Here is a 23,873-nt window from a genome sequence, read left to right as displayed (position 1 = left end):
GAGATACACCTTGTGGTGTTTGAGTTTTAAAGGTCTACCAGCGCATTTGCTTCTTTCCGGTTTTATTTTGAAAACCTCTACCCGGAAGTAGTCGACGCAACGCAAGTAGCATCAGCTAACGTTACATCTTACTCGTTTGACAACATCCTCTGTCTTATCCGTCAGACCACAAACATGTAAGAGTAAATTACGCCGCGATAACCGAGTCCACCTTAGACTGTTTGTTGAAGGCAGTTAAATGGTTGCAGTGAGTCCGACGTAGAAGAGAAAAAACGGAAACGGCTAATTTGCTAACACACATATTCATGTGCGTTCTGCTTTTACCGTCATATTGCTAGTTTGTCGTAGGTATGGACCTGTAGCCAAAGTAAACTTTTCTTTTTGTACAATATTTATTCGTTTCTTCACGACTAAGTGCTTTATTCGAGCTCAAAAGGGGAAGTGAGCTCGTACACCCTGCAGGCCTTCATGTGTGTTTGTTTTCTGCTTCGAAACATCGTTGAAAAACGGGGTCCTCTTGGTTCAGCCTGCTAACAAGTCCCTGCGCTGCGATAACAACTACTTTAATGAGATAAGAGTTGGAGCATCCCGGTCGTTATAATGAGTTTCTTTAGTTTTGGACAAAGTGCAGAAATCGATGTAGTCCTCAATGACGCCGAAACGAGAAAAAAGGTTGAACACAAGACCGAAGATGGGAAGAAAGACAAATACTTTCTTTTCTACGACGGAGAGACAGTCAGTGGAAAGGTGAATGTGACGCTGAAGAACCCCGGGAAGAGGCTGGAGCATCACGGCATCAAAATCGAATTTGTCGGCCAAATAGGTGGGTGGGAAGTATAAGTCATATAAAGCAACAAATGATCACAAGTTATTCCTTTGATCCGGAATTTAAGCATTATTCTTCATAAAGCACTGGGTGTACTTCATAAGAATATTTGTGAAATGCAAAGATTTGTAGTTTAGGAAAGCTTGTCTATTGCAATAGACTGTTGTTGTTTTTTTTACTAGAAAAGCATATCCAGAGTCAATTTTAGGGAGGTTTTTTTTTTGTCCAGATATTTCTTTACATTACAATCTCAAGCTGGTTTTGTTTGATTTACCAGCTTTGTGTGCATCTGTGAGCTTTCCAAATCAACCCAGTGAAATCTTGTTGAATTCTTTGAAAAATTGTTCAAACTCTGACAGATTAGTTGGACAGCATCTGTGTATATCAATTTTAAAGTTTCAAATTGACAGATTATAATCTGGATTTAGGTGGTTTAATTACTCTAAACCACAGCTAAGTGGTTTAGAGTAATTATTCTAAACCACTTAATTGCAGCCCTGGTTGTATATTTAGGATCACTGTCCTGAAAGGTTAACCTCCTCTCTAGTCTCACATCTTTGGCAGCCTCTAACCAGTTTTTTAAATATATTTTTACTTGGGGTTACCTTGTAGTTAACTCCATCTATTGTCTCTCTGGCCAGCTCCACTGAAGAAAATCATCTACAGAACACAGTGCTGTCACCACTTCATTGCATAGTTTATATTTAGCGTGATGTGCTGCGTTAGTTTTCCATGACACATAGTGTTTTGTATATTGGCCAAAAAGTTCAATTTTGATCTCATCAGAACCAGAGCACAGTCTCGATGCGGATGCCGAGCCTACTGCATCGTTACTGGTAAACTGAAACAAGACTTCTTACATGGAGCCAGTTTAAGGACTTCAAAACTGGAGTAATGTTCTCCGTCTTCCTGGTTTTGGTGATATTAGTCCATTAATCCTGGATAGAGGGTGTAGAAGGCTGACTTTGTAACTATCTTTATGAAGGTTCAGATCTGAGTCACTATTATTCCCCTTCCCCTGCTTGACCGGTTAGGTGGGCGGTCATGTGTTGACAGGTATTTGCAGTTGTCCCACTCTCTGTACATGTTTAGATATTTGATTGAACAGTTCTTTACAAGATAAAATGTTGTTTTGCAGCCAAAATATTTGGTCATCATGATGCAGTTTGTTCACTAATGTTCTTCATCAAACAAATAATGACTTCACAGAACAGCTGGATTTATACCGAGACCAAATTACACATAGATAAACACTATTTACAAATTAGGAACTTCTGAAGGCAATTAGTGCATTCAGTTTAGTGCCATCTGAAAGTGCAAATCAAACTCAGATTTTCACGTGTAAACAATTTTACAGTTGTTCACTACGATTTCCATAAAATTTATAGAAGTTTGTGGTTGCAATCTGGAAAAATGTTAGTTAAGTGGTGTCTAAACAAGAAGTTAAACTTACTGTGGGCCACAAAATTCATAAAATTAAAAATGCAAAATTGTTTTGTTTTGGGGTTTTGTGTAACTTTTTACCTGCTCAACACTAAATTAATTTTTAAAATAAAATCTGTATATAATTGGCGATCCAAAACAGAAAAATCCTGTTGGGCTGCTGCCTTATTTAAAAAAAAAAAAAAACACACACACACACAATTTCCACATTTTTGAGTCATTAATTGCTTTTTATTTTGTTGGCTACATTTTTACCCATTTTTGACTTGAGGTAAGGGGGGGTGAACCAAATCATGTCAAGTGTCACAAATGGGCCCTGTGCCAAACTTTGAATGGACTATATAAACATAAAATATAACAAATGCATTAAAAAAAAAAAGCTGTTATTCTTAAGGCTCCCAGTTGAACTGAAGGAAGGTTGCAGCCTAAATGTGAAACTGGAAAGTAGTACATGGAGGCGGATAGTAATTATTTCTGGGGTTTGTCCTACATATTATGGTGCAAAACACCTGAGTGGTCCTTCATCGTGTTAACAAGTTGATGTGAGCTACATCTCAGTTGGGAGGCTTGTCCCAAATCTCCAGGCGGAAATCAACAACAAAGTGTTCAACACCTTCCAAACTGAAAGTATCAGAGGATCATGGCTGCAAGGAAACAGAAAGACCTGGGCTGACGTGATCCTCCTCATGCTATGGATAACACTGCTGTAGTTGTATGAATATTTAGTAGTAAAATAAAGTGTATTCTTTTAATATTTTCAGTGAAAGAGACAGGAATGTTTCTTTGTCCCAATAAATTGATAGTAATGTACCAAAAATACTTGGACGTAATGTAATTTAAGCTTGGTCTAATTGTATTTAAGATTTGGGCATTTTATTATTATTATTACTATTATTATTATTTATTTAATTCTTCACCCTCCAAATAAATCTTAACTTTAGCTTCAGATCCATTTCTCATATATTCTGTACAAAATAAAGTCCCAAGTAGTTTCGGTTTCAGCTGAGTAAATATTACTTACTTGTATTTAAATACAAGTTTTGTCTACTGTTAAAAAAAAAACGTACCATATTCCAAAATGTTTACATTTTTTTAAAATAAAGATTTTTAGACAAAATGAATTAATGATCAATTGTAATCATATGCAACATTATCAATAAATAACAAGCAGTTGTAAAAAAAAAAAAAAAGCATTTAAGTGCAGGGTAACGTACGGGCTTTCATAGACATATTTTTATTTTTAATGTAATTTTGTGTAGATTGCCCTATGTTTTTATATTTAACGTCACCTTTCTCTCCCCACATTTGCCCAGAGCTGTATTACGACAGAGGAAACCATCATGAATTTGTTTCCCTGGTGAAGGATCTTGCGAGACCCGGTGAAATAACCCAGTCGCAGACCTTCGACTTTGAGTTCACACACGTGGAGAAACCCTACGAGTCCTACACAGGCCAGAACGTCAAGCTAAGGTGCGTTTGATCATTCACTCTGCTGCCTTGCAGGTGCAGAGAATGTAAAGGCTACATTTTAACCTGCTTGGCATGCAACACCGAGTTCAACGTTTAACCGACGACGTTGTCTTTATGCCACATTTACAGACTGGATGTAAAAATCTGTTTACGTTTTCAGGTACTTCCTTCGTGCCACGGTGATAAGAAGATTAAATGACATAAGTAAAGAGATGGACATTGTGGTCCACACACTGAGCACCTACCCTGAACTCAACTCCTCTATCAAGATGGAAGTTGGAATCGAAGACTGCCTCCATATCGAGTTTGAGTACAACAAATCTAAGTAAGTCATGTTGAGATTATAAACTATTGCGAGGCCTACAATTAGCCATGGACAGTTATGGTTGATTTTCTGCGACAAGCGACGAAAACCTGATGTTTGTTCTAAAAAGAGATCTCCACCCATTGAATCTTTAGATGTTATTGCTTACTGATTACAGGCATATTTAAAACAACAACAACAAAAACAACACACATTTTGTAGCGTTGCTTGATTATGGAAAAAAATAAGTTGGTGTTGCATTGGCTCTCAAACAGGAGAACAGCATTACTTTTTCACAGCTGAATGTTGTTGAAAATCTTCATGTGAATAAGAAAATATGAGCTAACAAGGCATATCAAAACAGAGAGGATGCAAGCTAGCATTAGCTCTTGCTAACCCTACCCTGCGTGAAGATCCTCAGCAGAGAAAGATGTGCTCGCTTCAAAAGTCTTTTTCCTGGAGACTTTTGAAGCGATGGTTGAATATGAAATATAATGCTTTTAAGTGAGTTGCTGATAGGAAGTTAAAGCTTGTTCCTAAAACCTTCCTGTTTTAGGAACCTAGGGGAAAACTGTCAAACCCAACAACAGTAACAACAAAAATGGTTGGAAATATTTTATGGGCTTGTAGTGCTAGAGCAGAGTATACTTCTGATTTCAAAGTGTAGACGTAAAACATTAAACTTTTACCACAAAGCATATAAATGGTTGAAAAACAACTTTTTTCCCCTGTTTGTAAAAAAACGATCCATAGGTACAAAAAAAAAAACTGGGTTGTTCATGTATCAGCTTAAAAGCTCTTTGACCAAAAATCAAACTAAAATAAGTTTAATTCATTACTGAAGTTCTTTTTTTCTTTTTTCGGTTTCTATCTTTTGTTTTGTGACAGATACCATCTGAAGGATGTGATTGTGGGCAAAATCTATTTTCTCCTGGTGAGGATTAAAATAAAACACATGGAGATCGACATCATCAAACGCGAGACGACCGGCACCGGCCCGAGCGTCTACCACGAAAACGACACGATCGCAAAGTACGAGATCATGGACGGAGCGCCGGTCCGAGGTGAGCGTCTTTCATTTAGCGATACAGCTCTAACGAGGGAAAAAAAAAAAAGTGATTAAATGCGGTTCATCTTTCAGGTGAATCTATTCCTATCCGATTATTTCTGGCCGGTTATGATCTGACTCCGACCATGCGAGACATCAACAAGAAGTTCTCCGTGCGTTACTACCTGAATCTGGTATTGATCGATGAAGAGGAGAGACGCTACTTTAAACAACAGGTATGGAAAAACAAAAAACAGAAGTGAAGGGCCTCGGTTTAAAAAAAATTAATAACATTTAACTTGAGTTATACATTTAAAGACAAAAAAAAAAAAAAAAAAAAAAGAAAGAAAAGGAAGTACCAGATCACCAACACACTGAGCTCACAGTAGTTCTCTTTTGGTGATGCGAACAACGCATTTATTTCCCATTGAGCTTAAAATAAAGAAACTCTGACCTTAACAATCCAGCTTGTTCCGCCACTCGGACACAGATTGAATTCTAAAATTGATCTCCCCACAGTCCATTAACTTTTCAACTCGCGTCAACTAAAGCGAGTCTTTCATTCAAACGGATCGATACGAACCGCCGGTTCGCTGTAGCGCTCGCACGCCCCTGTTACGGTCTGCAGGTGCAACAACAACAGAGCCTGATGGAACAGTTTAAGTGCTACATTGGAGGCTCATTAGTTGTTTTAAAAGGCGGATCTGCTGCAGGGATCAGGAGGGCGAGGTCGCCGTTTGGGATAAACGTGCTAAATTTCTGGCAAAGACACAAAATCTTACCAAGCGTTTTTTGGTCTAGTTTCTAGTGCAAATATCTCGGTACATTCAAACTAACTTATAAGTAAGTTTGTAGCAAAATATAAGAGAATGTCTTTTTTTTTCACATTTAGTGCATGAAATCATGGTTTGGAAACTAAAATTTTGAATTCCGTTTTTCTTCTTCTCATTTTAAATGAGTTTGAGCCAAAATGTTTAAGAAATCTGTGTAAAAAGAGGCATTTCTATTGTCTTTTACACTTTTATGTTTACATGAGATAATCTAGTCAGGCTCAAACCTCACTTTGATGTCAACCTTCACAGAAGTAAGTTAATTTCAGAGTTTTAGATTAGTAAATGACCAGATTCACATTTTTGGGGGTTAAAGGAGATTTTGTTTTTAATCAATAATTCCTTAAAATGTATAAAAAAAGTACAAAGTTCACCGTGAGATTATTTCACTCATGACGAAGGAAAAATAAATGTCTTATTAGTGAAAGAATCTGCTGCTGGAACTAGAACTTTTTCATCTATATTAAGGAATTATTATTTCCAGTGTAATAAGATATTTGCTCCACAAACTAGACCAAAAATGCTTGGTAAGATTTTGTTTCTGCAGTGCCGGAGCAAAGAAAATGATTTTATTTCCTTTTTTTTTCTCGTACCATTGTGTAACTGTTCTAATAATCCATCAATTCTTCCATGCACTTCTTTCATCTTTTGACCAACCCATCCATTCATCCATCCGTCCATCCATCCATTCGTCCGTCTGCTAATCCCTAATCCCTTCTGTGGTGTGTTGATTTGTTTATCCATCCAGAGTTGTGCTCATGTTCCATTTGAAATCTGTGCCATTATTTATAGGTGAAACTTTAGATTTGAGCAGCGAGTCTGGACTAGTGCAAAAGTAAAACATACAGGAACGATGTTAGACCACAACACGTCGATACGGCACGGCTGCTGCATGTTGCTGTCGCAGCTCTGCGCTCTCTTTTTCTCTCTCTCTCCCTTCCTCTCTCTGTCTGTGGCTTTTAGTGGTCATTCCCGTGCAGTCTTTGCTGAGGAAGCTCCGGCTCTTACTTAAATCACGGCCGCCAGCGTTCTGATGCATAATGCATGAAACTGCATCACAATAAAGGTTAGCCGTCTCTCTGTGGGTCAGGGGAAAATGTGGCCAGGAAAGTAAAGTGGGAATATTCCCAATGAAATCTCAGTTTTTGAATGTGCTTTTATTACAGTACTCTTTTGTTGTTGTTGTTGTGTTTCCCAGCTCTTGAAAGATGCCATTTTGGCTGCTGACCGAGCAGCGATCGCTGTTAATCTCTGAGCTTCTGATGCTTTTTTTAGATTCCATATGAAAACTAATCTCCTGGTGTGTTAAATGTTGCAGTTCATTTATGCAGCCCTGAGACCAAAACATGGGTCTGCAACCTTTACTATCAAAAGAGGCATTTCTGAACCCAATCCAGTGAAGTTAAACCATTTTAGAGCAACAAATATTATGTGGCGTGACGTATTATTTTTTTCATAAATATCTACTACAGGAAGCCTGTTATTTAAAAAAAAAAACAGTGATTTTATTCCTATCTTTAGGTTTGAAAAATAGAAAACTCTTGGAGATGACTAACATTTTCTTATATGGGATGTTGATATTTGCACATAGTTTTCTGCCTATTATTAATAGATAGATCTACATAAAAATGACAGGTACTTTCCAGTTGTGGAAATTTAATGAATTAAATGCAGTTCCAAAGAGCCACAGGTGATAGACCCCTGGTTCATATCATGGGAATTGGACCAAACAGATGTTGAACTTTTTTTGACTAAAGTAAAACGCCATAATTTAGCTAAAAATCAAACTGTGGCAGTCCATGTTTACCACTGTGTTGCACTGTAACCAGATAAATTGTCAAGTACTTTTTATTCCTGAAACCTACAGTGTTAGATATAACAATATCAGATCTCAGAGCATTAGCTCACACCTTGACAAAGATGGATCTGGATGTTCTCTACATTCAGTCTGGAGTTATAAAAAAAACCTGGGTTCTGTCGCAGAACATGCTCTTTACTCACGTAGACTTTATTTTGGAACAAAAATACTAAATGAAATTACACAAAATGAACAAAGCTGATTTGGAAAAATGAGACAAAAATGCAACTTTTGCGATTGTCGATTTAATGCTGTGTTAAATTCAAATGAGTGCCATCAATTATCTAATAACATCCCTTTAGTGTTGTAGTTTGCCCTAAATCCAGAAGAGGGCGCCACTAGTCATCATTAAGCTGAGCCAGTTGATACAGGAATAAAGATGGCGATGCCATACAAGAAAGGGAAAGAGAAACAGTTCAGAGGTGGTGTGGGATGCAAAATGTTCTTTATACGGTTCTGTTTTGAAATATAAACACCCAACAAGCTAAAGTTTCTCCTTAGTACCGCGGATTAGTGTCAACTTCTCAACAATTACTTCTGTGCTTCAAAGGCGAAAATGTGAGGACAGAAAAGCAGAGAAAAATTGTAACTTGATGGAGGATAAAAATGCCTGATTCCAATAAGCATGGCTGACTTATTTATGTTGAAAGCTGCTGTTAATTAATGCCTTCATTCAAGAGTAACCAGACTGTATGAACAAATTTGTTCATGGGGGATTAAGTGTTTCACACATTTTATTTTTTCATCTTTTACTCTTATTTTTTTACTATTTTTATTTATTTGTATTTTGAACACGTTAGAAGTATAAAATCACACACATGAACAAGAAATGCAGAAAACAGATATTTTTGTTTTTGTACCACAATAATATTTCATGCTTGAAAAGGAGTAGATAGAAGTAAGAAACTTTTATGTTTTTTATTCAGCATCGTATATTTATGAAATACCTACATTTTATAAATACTATATTTACTTAATACACATTATTAAATACAGTTTAATAATGTGAGAAAACCCAAATTTTCTGTTTATTCAGTATTTATTATAGCTGATAAAATAATAGAATTTAATAATGATATTTTTGGGGAGGTTTTTCCATTCAGCTTTATATGAAAAACGTAGTCTGTACAGACTACAGACTGTGCAGGGATGCAAAAAAAAAAAAAAAAAAAAGAGTCACCTTTTGTTATCTCCACCCTAACAGGAAATCACACTGTGGAGAAAAGGAGACGTGGTGAGGAAAAGCATGTCCCATCAGGCCGCCATCGCCTCCCAGAGGTTCGAGGGCTCAGCCGCTTCAGAGAGCGCCCTGGAGCAGGCCGCCAAGGAGGAGAGCGGGTAGCTCCGCCCATCTTCCGCTCGCCGGCAAATCTGCACCGGACGGATGATCACCTGACAACTGTGCAAACATCTGGCGAGGCAGCTGTTTTACTCGTGGCTGTGCTGGTAAAAAAAAATCTAAAGAGTGAAAAGGGAGGAAGGAGGGAAGAAAAAAACACAACACGATGCACACTAATACCGTGCGTGAACTTTTAAAAAAAAGAAGAGAAAAAAAACAGTTTGCATGAGGCGTTCAGGGTGGCTTCAGGCTCCTTCCTCACACATGCTTATTATTTTCTGTACAGGAATCAAACTAATCACCTGTCGCAGTGTCTGCTGTGTAAGATCACGTAAAATTCCTTTACATTTTTACGCTTTCTTCATTACATTCTAATGCTTTTTGGACATATTGATTTCCCTTTTTCTTTGTCAAATACCCATTTTCTTCCAAGTGAATCTCTGACATTCCACGTCGAATGAATGAATTCCTATAAGGTCTCACAAAGAGAGAAAAAAAAAGAGAATCGACTTTTGCACTGCTTGATCTTGTTGAACACGTTTTCCTTTTTCTTTTTTTTGTTGCACAAAATGCATCAGAAACTGGAACCTCTTGGTCCTGTTTGGGCGAGAGCTTTGAAGTATTATCCCACTTCCTGTTTTTGTTTTTTGTTTTTTAAATCTGTAAATAAGACCAGTCAAACCTGTTAACCTGTTCCAGCTTGTATAGGTTGATTTAACCCGGACACAGAGCTACAGATTGACCTTGTCATGTCCATGTGCTTTTACCTCAGCATTCCAGTGGTGTTTCGGAGAAGTGTTTGTATTAGGGTCCGACTGTACGGAGTCATCTGTATCCTCCTCATTAGAGACTTGAAAGTTGTGCCTATGTGTATTAAGCTAATGAAAATCTTCCTGCCTCTAACATGATTTTAGTCTTTTAACCAGAGAAAAATTACAGTAGAACTATCTATCTTTTGCAAAATGCTTATCGATTATTCCTCATTCCCAAGCGTCCAATAAATTGATGCCAAATGGAGAACTCTTGTGTGTTTGTCCATAATTGAGTGGATTTATTAATCTGCCACAATTCTGAATGCAAAATGAAAGTAGCATTCAAAGCTTGAGACAACAGAAACATTAGCTACGGGTTGTAAAAATACCACTGATGGCCATCGCTTTTAATTTCCGACTACATTCCACTAGTTTTACATTTATAATACCACTTCTATACCAGTTTAGACACAACACTTGCTAACTGGTGGATTGGTGTCCAGCTAGTAGGAACAGAAGTCCTAATGCTAAGCTAGAGTCTATGTAGTAGCACAAAAGTCTAGCCCTACGATTCGGCTCGATTCTCATCTACACTCGGTGCTTTGTATGGGCTTTCTCCCACTGAGCTCAAGTTGCCTGGTAGAATTTCCACCGGGCCATTCAGCGAACAGAAAGAGGAATTGTGAACAATGACATCAATTTTTCGGTGCTGTTTCAGAATTGTAGTCTGCCATGGTTTCAGTTTGGCAGAGGTAGAAATGAAACGAAGCCATTCAGTGCAGGATGGCTGCGCTTTCTAATATTGAATTAATATTAACAGCTATCTTAAATCTTCGCAGTGAGGGATGGTTGTTTACAGTGCAGGTAGTTTCTGGTAAGTTTCATAGCGTCAAATAGATGCGTTACATCACAGCAAAACTTTAGCAATTGGATAAAATTTTAAACTCCAACAAAGTTCACACCTCCAGCAAGCAAACAGCCTAAAGTGCTGTTTGCTTGCTAAAGGACAAACAGCTACAGACAATGAATGGATGGATAGTTAATGTGAAGGCCCTGAATGCCAACTGTCTCACTAGACTTGTGGTAACTGTCATACCATTGCATTGTGTGCCACTTCGTCCATCTAGCAGGCCTTTGCTAGATGTTGGTAAGCTAGCAGATAAAAGTTGCACTAGTTGGCAAACTCAGCTACTTTGTCCTTTTGAGCTTGTACAGCAGAGTATTACAACTAGTGTAACTGGTTAAATGTCTTTGCAAAGTGGTTAATGAAAATGAAGCCTCACATCAAGGGTATAGAATATTTATGCAGCCCGCTTGTCAGGCCCAAGGCCGTGCGGCCGCTGTATGTAGACGAGTGAAGGTGCCTTGTGTTTCTGTTAAACAGATCTGGGGAAGGATTTCTGGACGTACCGCAAACACCACAATGGCGTGTTGGCGTTATCATAGCGTCGGCTGGTATTACTGCTGATCTGCACGCTGACATTCAGGCTATTAAATCTTAATGCAGGGAGACAAAAGGGGCTGCTGGATAATGCAGAGGAGGAGCCGTGCTCCGACAGAACATCGCACCAGAGAGACTTAGCTCCGCTCTGAATTGTCTTGTTATGAACTGTGCCAAGCCTGATGAGGAGCAGATGTGCCCAAGGACAGGCATTCTTTCACATGAGATCAGATATTGCCACGCAACAGAAAGCTGCACTATGGCTCTCTCTCTGATCCCCAGTTAAAAACACAATTTTATTAAAATCTAAACAATCTCAGATTTATAAGAAAAATGCTACCTGTAAAGGGTTAGAAATCTGCAGCAAGGTCTCTGGATAAAACTTCTTCCTGTAAGGCACCAGTGCTAACAGTTGCTAATTCTTTTTGAGGAATTCCTATCTGCAAATGTTAGCACTCAGGTAGCGCAAAACATAACTATACTACAAATTAAACTCATGTTTTTTTAATTGTTCTGAGCTTCCATATTTTTTAAGCGTCCAAGGAGTAAAACCTCTCTATTTCAACATTATAACACATAGTTAGTGTCTCTGCCTGAGAAAACAGAAATGCATCTCTTTGCTAAGATAAAGGCAGAATAAATTTTTCACATTTTCTTAATATAAAAGAATAACCATAAATTCCACAGATGTGTCTCCTTTTTCTCTCTTTAAAAATGCATAACTCACCAAAAAAAAAAAAAAAAAAGAAAAGAGTCGCCTTCCCTGATGTAATCGCGTTCAACTCGGTGAAGTCGTTGCTGCATTTTTCATCATCACTTCCTGTCATGCAAACACCAGTCGAATAATTTAGATCAGCATTGTGCACAATTTTTACTTTCACCTTATGAACAACATAAAGTGATTTTTGTATTGGTTGGTAACAAAATTCTAATTTGTGTTTAGCAGAAAGTCAAATGTATAAGGTTCCTACGCGGTTAGCGTCAAGGCACAATATTTTTTCAATCAGAACCTTAATATGCATCTGGCACTGTGTCATAAACTTCTGTGTGTAAAGTGTGATGCAACACTAAGTCAGTCAGTAGAATGTCATTAAAAAAAAATTATATTTCAATAATTTAATTCAAAATACATCCACTCGGTACTCACCGAATTCCACAGCACATCTACGTGGTAAGGTTGTCAAAGTCAAGCTAGCATAACTGACCTCACTATTTTTTTTTTTTATTAAAGCTTTTCTTGACCTGGCAAATGTGATACTCTTGGACCTTATCCATCTGTCATAGTGTTCACAATTAGTAGCAAAGCACTGCATTCTGTTTTCTTTCATATATCACGTGTACATTTAAGATTTAGCACGTCATGTTGACAACTTGACAGCTAAAACCAAAGGTAGTCATCAAGCAGATCTTGAGCGTGTGGCGTCATGTTGTCAATTTGTTGTGAATGCATCCTATTACATACAACAGTTTAATTTATTCCTGCTAAAGCAAGAGCCCAGAAGAAATCTCTGGTCAAAATAAACTCATTTATTATTCTAAACAGTGAATGGTTTCACAGCGTCACGAACCCAGTCTTCACAGTGGCTCTTTGTCCTCCAGACTCAAAATGAAGTCAAACTCCTCTACGGAAAAAGAAAAAGCAATTGGAACCAGGTTGGGACTGTGACACAAAAACACAATGACTGGTTCTTACAGACCTGGAGTGAGAGGCTGAACGGAGAGCCGGGCCCTGGTGAACAGAGCCACGTCCTTCAGAGGTCCTCCGTTGGCCCGGTGCTGGAGGTGGTGTTCCTTCAACTCCCACAGAGGAACAAAACGCTTCATCATTCTCTGAAACTGAACATCCACCTGAGGGACCGGGAACCCAAAGCTCAGCTCCGAAGCGGGATCTTTATTAATAACCAACCGGCGAATGGATCACTTTCCTAACGTACCATGCTCCACTTGGGGTTGTCCGACGTGCTGCTCGCATCGTAGTGAACGTCTTTCTTGTCAAACTGGGTGTGGTCCACGTAGGCTTCCTTCACGATCTGATCCAGGAAACAGGGCTGAGCATCAAACCTACAGTACCTCCCAGAAGGATTCATACGTCATACCAATGTGATCATACACCACAATTGTGAAGTGGAGGAAAAACGATTTATGGGTTTTCCAAATTTGATAACAAATAAAATAAAAATCTAAAACACTGCATTTACAAATTTGGTGACCAATTAGCAGCACTGGACTTTAAAAATTTGAGGCTTTTTAAGACCCTTTGAAGACCATTATGAATGAAATTTAAGATCCACATCATGAGAGATGTACAAAAAAAAATGCAGGGGACCAAAACTGTGAAATTTCCGATATCTTTTTGTGGCTCTTGGCAGCAGCATTGTGCTTCTCACAGAATGAAAAAGGCATATGGCTTTCTAGTTAGCTGACCAGCTAGCTAGGTATTCATATGCTAGTTTCTAACTGCTTGTTTGTTTGCTTGCTAGCTAGAAAAGAGCTAGCAAGTAAACTATGCACAATACCTAGCAAGTATTAGCAGTGTATTACAGATGACCTTGAGTCATAGAATCAGTGAATCAAGATGTGAAAGTTTTGCCTTAAAGAAAAGTTCTACGAGAATAATCCTAAATATGAGATTAAACAGTTCCACCACAACACAATTTAAAATCTGTGATTCATTTATTTAAGGACAACTAACATTTTCTTTAGTAAATTTCAGACATTTTAAGGCCTTCAACTTACATAAATTACTTTAAGGCTGTTTAAGGATGCTCTGACCCCGCTAAGATGCTTTTTAGGTTTATATTTGTAAAAGATTCTCAAAACCATGCATAACTTTGGACTCCATTCATAATTATGCACTACCTTGTGTTGGTCTTAATAAAATACATTAAATTTTGTTATAGAAAGGAAAAAAAAAATCACAGAACTGTTCCAGGGGTCTGAATACTTTTTTTTGTTAATGCTTCACCAGGAGGAGAGTGACTCACTGTCATGATCCCTGCGATCCCCGGCTCCTTACAGTTGCTGTGGTAAAAGAAGGCCTGCTGCCCCACTTTCATCTGCCTCATGAAGTTACGAGCCTGAAGACACGAATTTCCTCTTTTCCTCAGAGTTTTGTTTTCCAAAATAAAAGTGGAGTTAAATAATCAACTCAACACACCTGGTAGTTGCGGACGCCGTCCCAGCAGCTGGTCTGATCAGGCAGAGCCTTCAGATCCTCGATGCCAAACTGAAAACAAATGAAGCCTGGATGTCAAACGCTCAGTCAAGGACCACAATTCCTCTCGTTTCTGAAGAAGGTGATGATGTTTTCTGTACCTTCACGTCGACGCCGTTTTCAAAGCGGCTCTCGGGTTCAGACTTCATGAGCCAGCGGGTGAAAACAGGAGAGCCTGCAGATTCAGAAACCTTTCCGGTTTTTGCATCAGGAGCTGCAGCTTTCCTTTTTCTGCCAGCTGTAGAGGTTTTCTTGGCATCGACAATTTTGCCTGCAACGTTCAATTGCTCATTAGGAAATAAGAAAGCAATGAGTATTTCATAGGTCTCTTTCTTTAGTTGCTGTCAAACATAGTGTTTGACAAATTTGATTAATGGGTTTACAAATGACATAAGCATAAATAACTAAAGCCTTGTCATATATATATATATATATATATATATATATATATATATATATATATATATATATATGTATATATTTTTTTTAAATGAAACATGCATATATGCATATAACATTTAATAAAAAGTTTTACACTGCGGGAATTTAAATGCTTACCTGAATTTGCAGACGCTTTACTCACTCTGGGCTTTTTCTTTGGGGGCATCCTTCACAGTCTGCAAAGATCCACTGGAGGATCTTATGTAGTAGTATTCAGTGCTTTTATCCCCTGCTTGAAGATATATATATGTATTTTTCAGATTATGAAGCAAATTTTAAGCATCTAGGTAAATATAAAGGAAAATAACAGATATTTATTTTATTGCAAAAAAAAAAAAAGGGGGGGGGGGAAGCAACCACAAACTGGGGAAAGGTGATTGATTATCTGTAACGTTTATTTAAGTGTGGTGAAAGTAAAGGCAGCAGAAATCTATCATGGGACAAATACTTTATCACAGTACTGTAATATAAACACTATTTTCTTTTTACAGTGTGCCCTCCTTAAAATATTAATCTTACATTTGCTGTGTAAAATTTCCAGGCTTGTTTAAATCGTTGAGAAGCTGCACCTGCTAACCACAACAGCTAACATTTTAATTGTGGGAGTAATAAAAAAAAAGAAAAAAGAAACATGTTTACTTTCCAGTTTTTGTATCATAAGAAATAAATGTTTACGTAATTCACGTGGAACACCTCGACCCATGCCGTGAATTGAGAACTATGTGCTCCTAATGGCATCCGTTAAGTAAAAACAAAAAGAAAACAACCCAGTGAAATGTATGGATAAATAATGTAAGCCTAATGTCATACCTTCCTGAGTCAGGCAGGCCTTCAAATCCCGCGAAAAGCCCACAGCGCGTGACGTCAACAAAAGATATTTTCTGACACTAGCTATTTGGCTAATGTTGCATTCAGTGTTAAGCGAAAAACGGGGTTTTAAACTTTTACTTTCTTACATCTTCCCTCATACAGCAGCTTGTAAAGCCTATTCTACTGAGCTAATTAATACACTTTGTGTGACTCATTGACACATATGTGTTTTGAATGCTGTCTGTGTTTTGTGCAGTGCTTGCACAAAATCTGATGAATTTCTAGAAATAAGATTCGGTTGTATATTTTTCATTTTCCTTTTTGCCACTTAAAAAAGCTGGCCAGTATATCTGATTCTGATTGGGTACACTATCATCAGCCAGCAAAGGACTACTGACAACTAAAAAAATTAGAATAACTAATCCACTCGGAAAGTTGATTTGGAGCCCAACTTTCCGAGGTACATCAAATGCAACATAATCTTGTTGGCTGTGTTTAGTACTAAGGGGACAAAATTTTTTTGCTTTTATTTCCGAGTATTTTTTATTTATTTATTTACAATGCGTATCCATCATATAAAAATAAGTTGTCATTAAAATACAGGAAACAATAGTTTCTGTAGTTTATCACAGTGTGGTTTGGCATGGGAGGACTTGGAAAAAAATACATTACCCAGCAGCCCAACCATAGAGGTGGGTGCGCTCGAAATATTACTCAGTGAAGCAGCTGGAGTCGAGAAGTAGGAGTAGTTTCCTCCATTCAAACCAGTGAGAGCATGACACGGAAGGAAGCTGAAAGCTATCAGAAATAAAACAAAAAAGTTTGCTCGAGAAATGTTTATGAAGGGGTTCTAGAATAAAGCTTTGATATCCATTTAAAAGGAAAACCCCTCCATTGTTATCCGACAGCCCCAGTTAATTCCCCGGCTAACTGCCAAGGAGTGCACCCAGTGTTGTAACTGTGGAGGTAAACATGGCCGCCCTCGGACCTCTGTCAAGAATAACCCGGCTTGGATGCAACTTCTGTCGGAACCACCGTTTGGTGTTTAACAGAAACTCTCAGAAACGAGGAATAGCTTCGTGTATTGACCGTAAGTTTATAAATAATGGGAGCTGTGATAGTTTATTTATACTGTAGCTCTTGGGAAATAAAATCTGTAATACTAGTATGTTAGCTATCAGGCTAACGCCACTTCTTCCCAACATTTAAGCTAATATTCAGTATCCAGTTCAGTTTAATAAAAGAGAATGCATTTCGCACACTGTCATCTCTCAGCTGGCTGTCATTGGTTAGTTTAGTCTCTGTGGGCCTCCAGTGGCGAAGCAGAAGAGGCTACACGCCCCTCTTTAAAGCCTCTCCCCCTCTTGTGTACCATCAGATTTAAAACACCACTTGTATAATTTGGCTTTTTGAGTTCAACAGACTCACGTGAAGTCAGGTTTTATCTACAAAGCTATAGAAAACCGCTATAGAAAACCACAACGGTGCTGATGAAAAGTTGTAATATATGTCTGAAAATATGTAAACCGAACTAACAACACATTATAAAATAAATGAACGATTTTACAGTGAACATTATTTCTGCCCCCTGTGTCTCTCCGTGGTCAGCTTCATATGGACTCACAGACGAGCAGAAAGAGTTTCAGAAAGTGGCCTTTGACTTTGCAGCCAATGAAATGGCTCCACACATGGCAGAGTGGGACCAAAAGGTACGTTTCAGTGTTTTCCTTGATAAATGCAATCCCTGGGCTATCTTTAAATTGTTAAGTTAGCAGTAAATATTATTTGTACAAGTGGTGTGTTGTATAATCATTCCACTATGACAAAAGAGCAGTTCAAATAAATAATTGCCACATTTTAATTTATTAATATCTGATAGTTCCCTCAGTGGATGAATAAAGTATTTATCTTTTTATTGCATATCCAGAAATAATATGAACTTCCTTTAAAATCCTGAGAATGTGTAAGTTTTTTGGGATTTATTTTGCTTGGAATAATTAAATTAGTAATAAGTTGCATTCCTGGATCTGTTTGCAGCTTTATAAAATATCACAGCATCTGCCTTCTGAAAGTGTTTTCTGTTCTGTAAACTGGATTTTTTTTTTTTTTTTTTTTTTTTTATGTTGCCCCGCAGGAAGTCTTCCCAGTGGAGACGATGCGGAAAGCAGCCCAGTTAGGTTTCGGTGGGATCTACACTCGGCCAGAGGTCGGGGGGTCAGGCCTCTCTCGTCTGGACACGTCCATCATTTTTGAGGCCCTGTCCACAGGATGCGTTAGCACCACAGCTTACATTAGCATCCACAAGTATGGCCGTGTCAAATATCTGACATTACTGCTTTGTAACTAGTTAAATGTTCTATACATCTATACTTATACATATATATAAAAAGTAAAACTCAGTCGCTTGAACTTATATAGATGAACTTGCTTATCTTGCAGCATGTGTGCCTGGATGATTGACACCTTTGGGAATGACGAGCAGAGGGAGAGGTTCTGTCCTGACCTCTGCTCTATGGAAAAGTTTGCATCCTACTGTCTGACTGAACCAGGTCAGCCTCCATGCTAATAACAATAACAAACAAAGATAACAAAGATATTAGAGAAATTGTGTGGATAAAGTTTGTGGACGAACCCTGAATTGTTGCGTTGGACGTTCAGGATCATAGAGAATAAAACTGAGACGTTTTCTTTCAGGCAGTGGCAGTGACGCCGCTTCACTCCTCACATCCGCTCAGCGGAAAGGGGACCATTATGTCTTAAATGGCTCCAAAGTAAGTAACGTTTTCAGCATTTTGTCACATTATACCTACAGACTTAAATGCATTTTATTGGTATTTTATTTAATAGGCCTTATTGGTTGAAAATTGTCTCGAAACAACAATAATATCGTTTATTGCAATAATATCCGCCACAATTTATAGTCCAGCAAAATTTACTGTGACAGTCCAACATATTCGCCATGTATCATCTTTAAACTTCATGATTAATTGCTCCTTTGTGTTGGTCTATCACATCAACTAATTCTGCTGGGATTTTAAGCTGTATTTGTAATGTGATAAAACATTAGCGTAAAAGTAAAAGCTCAGATCAGAGCAGCCTTGCAAAGTGATATTTGTAGTTTGTAAGGCTTTAGTGCAACTGAAACATTTTTTTTTCTTTCAGGCGTTTATCAGTGGGGGAGGAGACACCGACGTGTATGTTGTGATGTGCAGAACGGGAGGCAAAGGGCCTAAAGGAATCTCATGTTTGGTGGTGGAGAAGGGAACACCAGGCCTCAGTTTTGGCAAAAAGGAGAAGAAGGTACGGCGCTGTTTGACTTGAAATGTACTGAATGTTGCAGTGCCGCAGTCAGCCGCTAGATGGCAGAGTTGATCCGGCTGGTCTCTCCAGGTAGGCTGGAACTCTCAGCCAACCAGGGCCGTGATATTCGAGGACTGTTCCGTCCCGGCGACCAACCGGCTGGGCGAGGAAGGACAGGGCTTCAACATCGCAATGAAGGGCCTGAATGGAGGCAGGATTAATATCGGTGAGGAGAAAGTCACACCAGTTTAGGTTATCAAAATGTTTAGCTAAAATAAATAAATAAATAAAATAAAACAAAAATAATAATAATAATAATAATAATAATAATAATGTGCAAAATTCAACACAGTGATCAGAGAGTAGAGTCAGAATTTGTCAGCGTGCATATGTCTACTGAAACAGAACAAATAAAAGAAAATGCAACTATTTTATTCCATTATTTTTAGTGCATTTAAAGGAAAAACCCTCACCACATTCAATTCAATTCATGTAGTTTAGTCATTTAGTTTATTCGTGTAACTGTCATTTGAAGGCACTTAATAATTCATTTTATTTCTTGCTTCTGTTGTTTTTGTTACTTTATTTTAGATATTTAAAATGTCTTCCAGTTCCAGTGTTAAATAGAGAAGGTGCTTCATTATATTACTTGAAAATGGTCTCAAAACAACAATATTATCGTTTATCGCAATAACTTCTGGGACAATTTATCATCCAGCAAAATATGCTCATGTGACAGGCCTACACATTAATAGCTTTTTCCCCATTTGATTTAAAAACAAAGTAACATTGTGACATTCTAAATGTATCTGCAGCTCTAAAGCTGGTATAAAGTGTCTCCTCAACAGCTCAGACGGAGGATAATGCAGGCAGGTTTTTGCATCAATAATGTTCATAAGTGCTGAGGTGTTGAAAGCATGAGTAATGGTTTATTTTCTCCGGATTAGCATACACTTGATTTTGTAAATGTAAAAAAATTCAGGATTAGTGAAAAAAATCTTTAGTCATTGAAGCTGTTTTTTTATTGTATTTTTTTTTTTTTTACTCTGTGTTCTCCGTCGTCAGCTTCCTGTTCTCTGGGAGCAGCACACGCCTCCGTGCTGCTGGCGAGGGATCACCTGTTGGTGCGGAAGCAGTTTGGCGAAACGCTCGCCAACAACCAAGTAAGCAGCTTCGGTTTTCGCACTCGCGCAGGAACCCCGAAAATAACAGTAAAATGCAACTTTTGTTTTCTTTTTACGTGTCTGCTTCCACACCGCTCGTGTAGTTTCTGCAGTTCAAGCTGGCAGAAATGGCCACCAAGCTGGTGGCGTCTCGCCTACTGGTGCGCGAGGCTGCCACGGCGCTACAGGAGAACCGAGCCGACGCCGTTTCGCTCTGCTCCATGGCCAAGCTTTTCGTTACGGACGAGTGCTTCAACGTGAGTTGGACTGAAATAATTCCCACGGCATGGTGCTGCCACCACCACCATGTTTTAATGTTGGGATGGTGTCTTTAGGGTGATTTTCCATTTATTCACAGAGCAGCCGTTTTTATATTGACATCAAATCACACAAAGACCGACTGTTTGCTAATTTTATTTACAGGTATCGAAGGTAAGGGGTTTGAATGCAAATCCATGGTGGGCTTTTCTTTAGAAAAATAATAAATGCCATAATGATAAATTTTGCTGAGTGATAAGTTGTCCCTTTAATTATCACGATAAATGGTAATATTGTCGTTTTGAGACCATTTTCAAGTAAAAATATTGATATTGGCATAATAATGCAAGTTTTCCCTCTCAAAGACCACTAAGCTTTAATTTTGTACATAATACTTTATTTTGGATCTTTAAATATATCTAAAATACAAACAGAACAATCAAAAACAATAAATAAAAACCATGCGCTACGGAAAGAATAAATAAAATGAATTATAAGGTTTCGGTAAATAAAATTGCCCTTCAAAAAATATTCATCATTACAATAGAAATTAATGAGCTCATTTGAATTTATAATCTGATTGATTAATTGTTTATCGTGACATGTTTAACCATGTACAGGTTTTGTGTTTATCTCCTAAAAAAATAAAATCTCATTTAAAAAAAAATAAAAAATTGGTGGTAAAATAACTAAATGCTAAGAGAAACTTTTGAGTGGAAACTCACCAGAAAATGGTAATGCTGGGTTTTTGCTGGCAGCTAACCTACTTTTTTCATTATATAAACCTTTCTGCATCTGGGTCAGTAGGACCTTTAAAAAAAAAAGCCCCCCACAAAAAACACAAACTCCTCTTATTTGAGTTAAACAGCTTTGGGACAACAGACAAAAAGCACATTTAATATCAGAAGTGGATTCTGAATCCCCTCCTGGTGTTGGTAAACCTTTTACTCCAAAACTCTCCCATCGACGGATGAAACGTCACTGATTGGTCATCATTCACAGCCGGGATTATCCCACCGGTTTAGTTTGGAAACGCATCCAAAAAAAGTTTTCTCCAAACTATCCTCATGTCTTCTTTTTCCACAGGTGTGCAACCAGGCTCTCCAGATGCACGGTGGCTACGGTTACCTGAAGGACTACGCGGTGCAGCAGTTTGTGCGGGACATTCGAGTCCATCAGATTCTTGAGGGTGGGCTCCTGTTCTCCTTTTGGCAGCAGCAGATCTCAGTTTTATTTATGGGCTTACATCTTTTATTGTCTCCTGCAGGAACCAACGAGGTGATGAGGATGATTATTTCTCGAAACCTGCTCACAGAGTCGTGATAAATCTGTTCCCGCCGCCTCCAGACGGACCACGTAGTTGTGGTCTTGATTTATTGCGACAGTGTGGCCGGTCCTGATCACACTTCTTCCAGTTTTGACAGAAATTATCAGAGAGGTTGGTGTAAATGAGATGCTATTTTTGAGGTGAAGCATCAGATTATTTGCTGCGTTCTGAGCTGTGACAGGGCTCTTAAGGTGGAAATCAAGTTTATCCTCTAATGCAAAGTGCAGCACCTTATCAGGAACTGCACAGGTTTTCGTGTATTAAAGTCTACAATCATAGCTTATTAAAACTAAAATATTGGCCACATAAATGTTTTTCTGATTTATCTGCCTAAGTCAAAAAAAAAAAAAAAACTGTTCCCCTGCTCAGATTTTGCAAAGTAATAGACAGATATAATGGAAGTAGAAGGTCAAGATTTCATTTCCAGAACAATCCTGACACTGCAAAAACACAGTCCTACCAAGTAGTTTTGTCTTGCAAAAATATCTTTGTACATTTAAAATAAGCCAAAACTAATTTACAAGTAACTTTTCTTCAAGATTTAAGAGCTTGTTCTAAGTCAAATTGATAAGAACAAGTGCTAGTTTCACTGGAAGATTATTTCATTTATAACAAAAAATCCACCAGTGGAACTGATACTCTTTTTTTAATCAGTATGAACAAATTCTTCACTTAAAAAAAGTTACAATAACTTGCAGAGAAGTTACTTGTAAGTTAGTTTTGTCTCATTTAAGGTGTGTTGAGATATTTGCACTTAAAAACTAAACAAAAGTACTTGGTAAGATTTTTTAATTTTATAGTGTAAGTATAAGGGATTTCTTTTTTTTCTGTACTCAAATGCTAAAGTTACTATAATATCACCATTCTATACAAACATCCTGTTTTTACCTCTTGAAATGCTCAATAGAAACATATTTAAGCCTGGAAGACCCGGAGACAGAGAAACATGTTTAAAAACAAAAACAAAAAACGGTTCAACCTTGTAGGTTGTTTTGTAGGTGTACTACATTTTCATCTTTTTATATCAGGTGTAACACTACATACACTTTACAAAAACATCCACTTCTGTCTCATCACTTCATTGAAGGCTGCATTTTCCAAAAAGTCTTGGGATCCACCAAAATCCACCTTTGTGACCTCCTGGATGAACTTTGAGCAGTTTGGTTATGCTGGATACTCCTCTGCTTCGTCCATTTGTGGCTCACTGAAATGTTTTGTAACTCTTTCCACACGGATATGTGTTGATGAATTTGTTTTTCTTTTTAACAGAACTTCTTTAGATTGAAGAATGTTTTTTTTTTTTGGCCTACTTCATGTCGTCAGTCAGGTTCTGGCAGTACTCGTGCTTGAGTGTCGGAAATGAAATTGAACTCAGATTTCCAAAATGCATGGACCACAGATGATGATTTTTAAACGTGAGGCAGAAATGACTTTATCATGTAGGGCGTCGTTGGTTTGGAGGCGTTTGTCTCTTATTACATAATTGTTACATTTCTCTGATGTTAAAATTAGTCTGATATGAAACATTTGACAAATACGCCAAAACAAATCAGCTCTATAAGTTGGTAAATATTTCATCACATGCTGAAAATTATGACTTAATGTTTATTTTATTTTTATTGTTTTACAATGTGAAGCTGAGGAAAACAAACTGTGAGCAGCCCAGATAGTAGACAGAAGTTTAGGGCTAATTAAACTGAGGGATAAAGGTTTGAAGACATCACTGTCACAGTTTATAAGCTTAGAATGCAAAGTTACGTTCACTAGTTACTGAAAAAATTAAAATGTTATGCCATTGCAAAATTAGATGTTTTTAAAATGTTAGTTTGTAAAGAATCAAACGTTTGTCAATAACACATTTTTTTTCTGCCTCCATATTTTTGTTCCAAGTGGCCTTCCATGTCCCGTCTGTCATTGTATCTCCATTTTGATTGTTTTTATCCAGATTTCTGGTCTGGGATCAGCAGTACGGTTGTATTTGCACTCCAAAATAAAACATCTAATCTTCCTCAAAACAAATATTTCGTGCCTGATTCACACTTTGGTCAT

The 23,873-nt window shown here is 37.8% G+C and overlaps 3 protein-coding genes across 4 annotated transcripts; 2 read left to right on the top strand and 1 right to left on the bottom strand.

Moving 5' to 3' along the window:
• Positions 1 to 73: 73 nt before the first annotated feature.
• Positions 74 to 10,138, top strand: vps26b (VPS26, retromer complex component B). The gene is made up of 6 exons (XM_015006829.2): positions 74 to 823; positions 3,583 to 3,739; positions 3,900 to 4,064; positions 4,932 to 5,107; positions 5,185 to 5,327; positions 8,984 to 10,138. Exons 1-6 carry the CDS (start codon positions 601 to 603, stop codon positions 9,119 to 9,121), a joined length of 1,002 nt encoding a protein of 333 aa, XP_014862315.1. The 5' UTR covers positions 74 to 600; the 3' UTR covers positions 9,122 to 10,138.
• A 2,680-nt stretch (positions 10,139 to 12,818) lies between these two features.
• thyn1 (thymocyte nuclear protein 1) lies at positions 12,819 to 15,867 on the bottom strand. 2 transcript variants are annotated; one of them, XM_015006831.2, is made up of 8 exons: positions 15,777 to 15,867; positions 15,084 to 15,195; positions 14,627 to 14,796; positions 14,469 to 14,537; positions 14,296 to 14,388; positions 13,246 to 13,341; positions 13,009 to 13,159; positions 12,819 to 12,933 (listed from the first exon to the last, which is right to left on the bottom strand). In XM_015006831.2, exons 2-8 carry the CDS (start codon positions 15,130 to 15,132, stop codon positions 12,887 to 12,889), a joined length of 675 nt encoding a protein of 224 aa, XP_014862317.1. In that variant the 5' UTR covers positions 15,133 to 15,195; positions 15,777 to 15,867; the 3' UTR covers positions 12,819 to 12,886. The 2 variants fall into 2 exon arrangements, with proteins under 2 accessions (XP_014862317.1, XP_014862316.1); XM_015006830.2 differs by having other exon boundaries at positions 15,084 to 15,198; positions 15,777 to 15,859.
• Positions 15,868 to 16,701: 834 nt separating this feature from the next.
• acad8 (acyl-CoA dehydrogenase family, member 8) lies at positions 16,702 to 23,843 on the top strand. Its single transcript, XM_015006836.2, has 11 exons — positions 16,702 to 16,866; positions 17,385 to 17,485; positions 17,911 to 18,080; positions 18,216 to 18,325; positions 18,471 to 18,547; positions 18,939 to 19,076; positions 19,167 to 19,302; positions 20,142 to 20,239; positions 20,344 to 20,496; positions 21,584 to 21,686; positions 21,765 to 23,843. The coding sequence occupies exons 1-11, from the start codon at positions 16,749 to 16,751 to the stop codon at positions 21,818 to 21,820; spliced, it is 1,260 nt and encodes a 419-aa protein (XP_014862322.1). The 5' UTR covers positions 16,702 to 16,748; the 3' UTR covers positions 21,821 to 23,843.
• The last annotated feature ends 30 nt before the right edge of the window (positions 23,844 to 23,873 follow it).

Source organism: Poecilia mexicana, unplaced genomic scaffold (assembly GCF_051168715.1).
Source record: "Poecilia mexicana isolate PSO_F unplaced genomic scaffold, ASM5116871v1 scaffold_13, whole genome shotgun sequence".
Taxonomy (NCBI): domain Eukaryota; kingdom Metazoa; phylum Chordata; class Actinopteri; order Cyprinodontiformes; family Poeciliidae; genus Poecilia; species Poecilia mexicana.
Note: the sequence above shows the minus strand (reverse complement) of the source record. Positions and strands in the feature narration are given on the sequence as shown.

Coding starts and splice junctions, on each gene's coding strand:
- vps26b (XM_015006829.2), top strand. CDS start 601: ATGAGTTTCTTTAGTTTTGGACAAAGTGCAGAAATCGATGTAGTCCTC. Junction 5,108..5,184: donor GGACGGAGCGCCGGTCCGAG/GTGAGCGTCTTT, acceptor TTCATCTTTCAG/GTGAATCTATTCCTATCCGA. Junction 5,328..8,983: donor GACGCTACTTTAAACAACAG/GTATGGAAAAAC, acceptor CCACCCTAACAG/GAAATCACACTGTGGAGAAA.
- acad8 (XM_015006836.2), top strand. CDS start 16,749: ATGGCCGCCCTCGGACCTCTGTCAAGAATAACCCGGCTTGGATGCAAC. Junction 18,081..18,215: donor GCTTACATTAGCATCCACAA/GTATGGCCGTGT, acceptor CTTATCTTGCAG/CATGTGTGCCTGGATGATTG. Junction 20,497..21,583: donor TTACGGACGAGTGCTTCAAC/GTGAGTTGGACT, acceptor CTTTTTCCACAG/GTGTGCAACCAGGCTCTCCA.
- thyn1 (XM_015006831.2), bottom strand. CDS start 15,132: ATGCCCCCAAAGAAAAAGCCCAGAGTGAGTAAAGCGTCTGCAAATTCA. Junction 13,160..13,245: donor ACAACCCCAAGTGGAGCATG/GTACGTTAGGAA, acceptor CCGGTCCCTCAG/GTGGATGTTCAGTTTCAGAG. Junction 12,934..13,008: donor CGTTCAGCCTCTCACTCCAG/GTCTGTAAGAAC, acceptor CTTTTTCCGTAG/AGGAGTTTGACTTCATTTTG.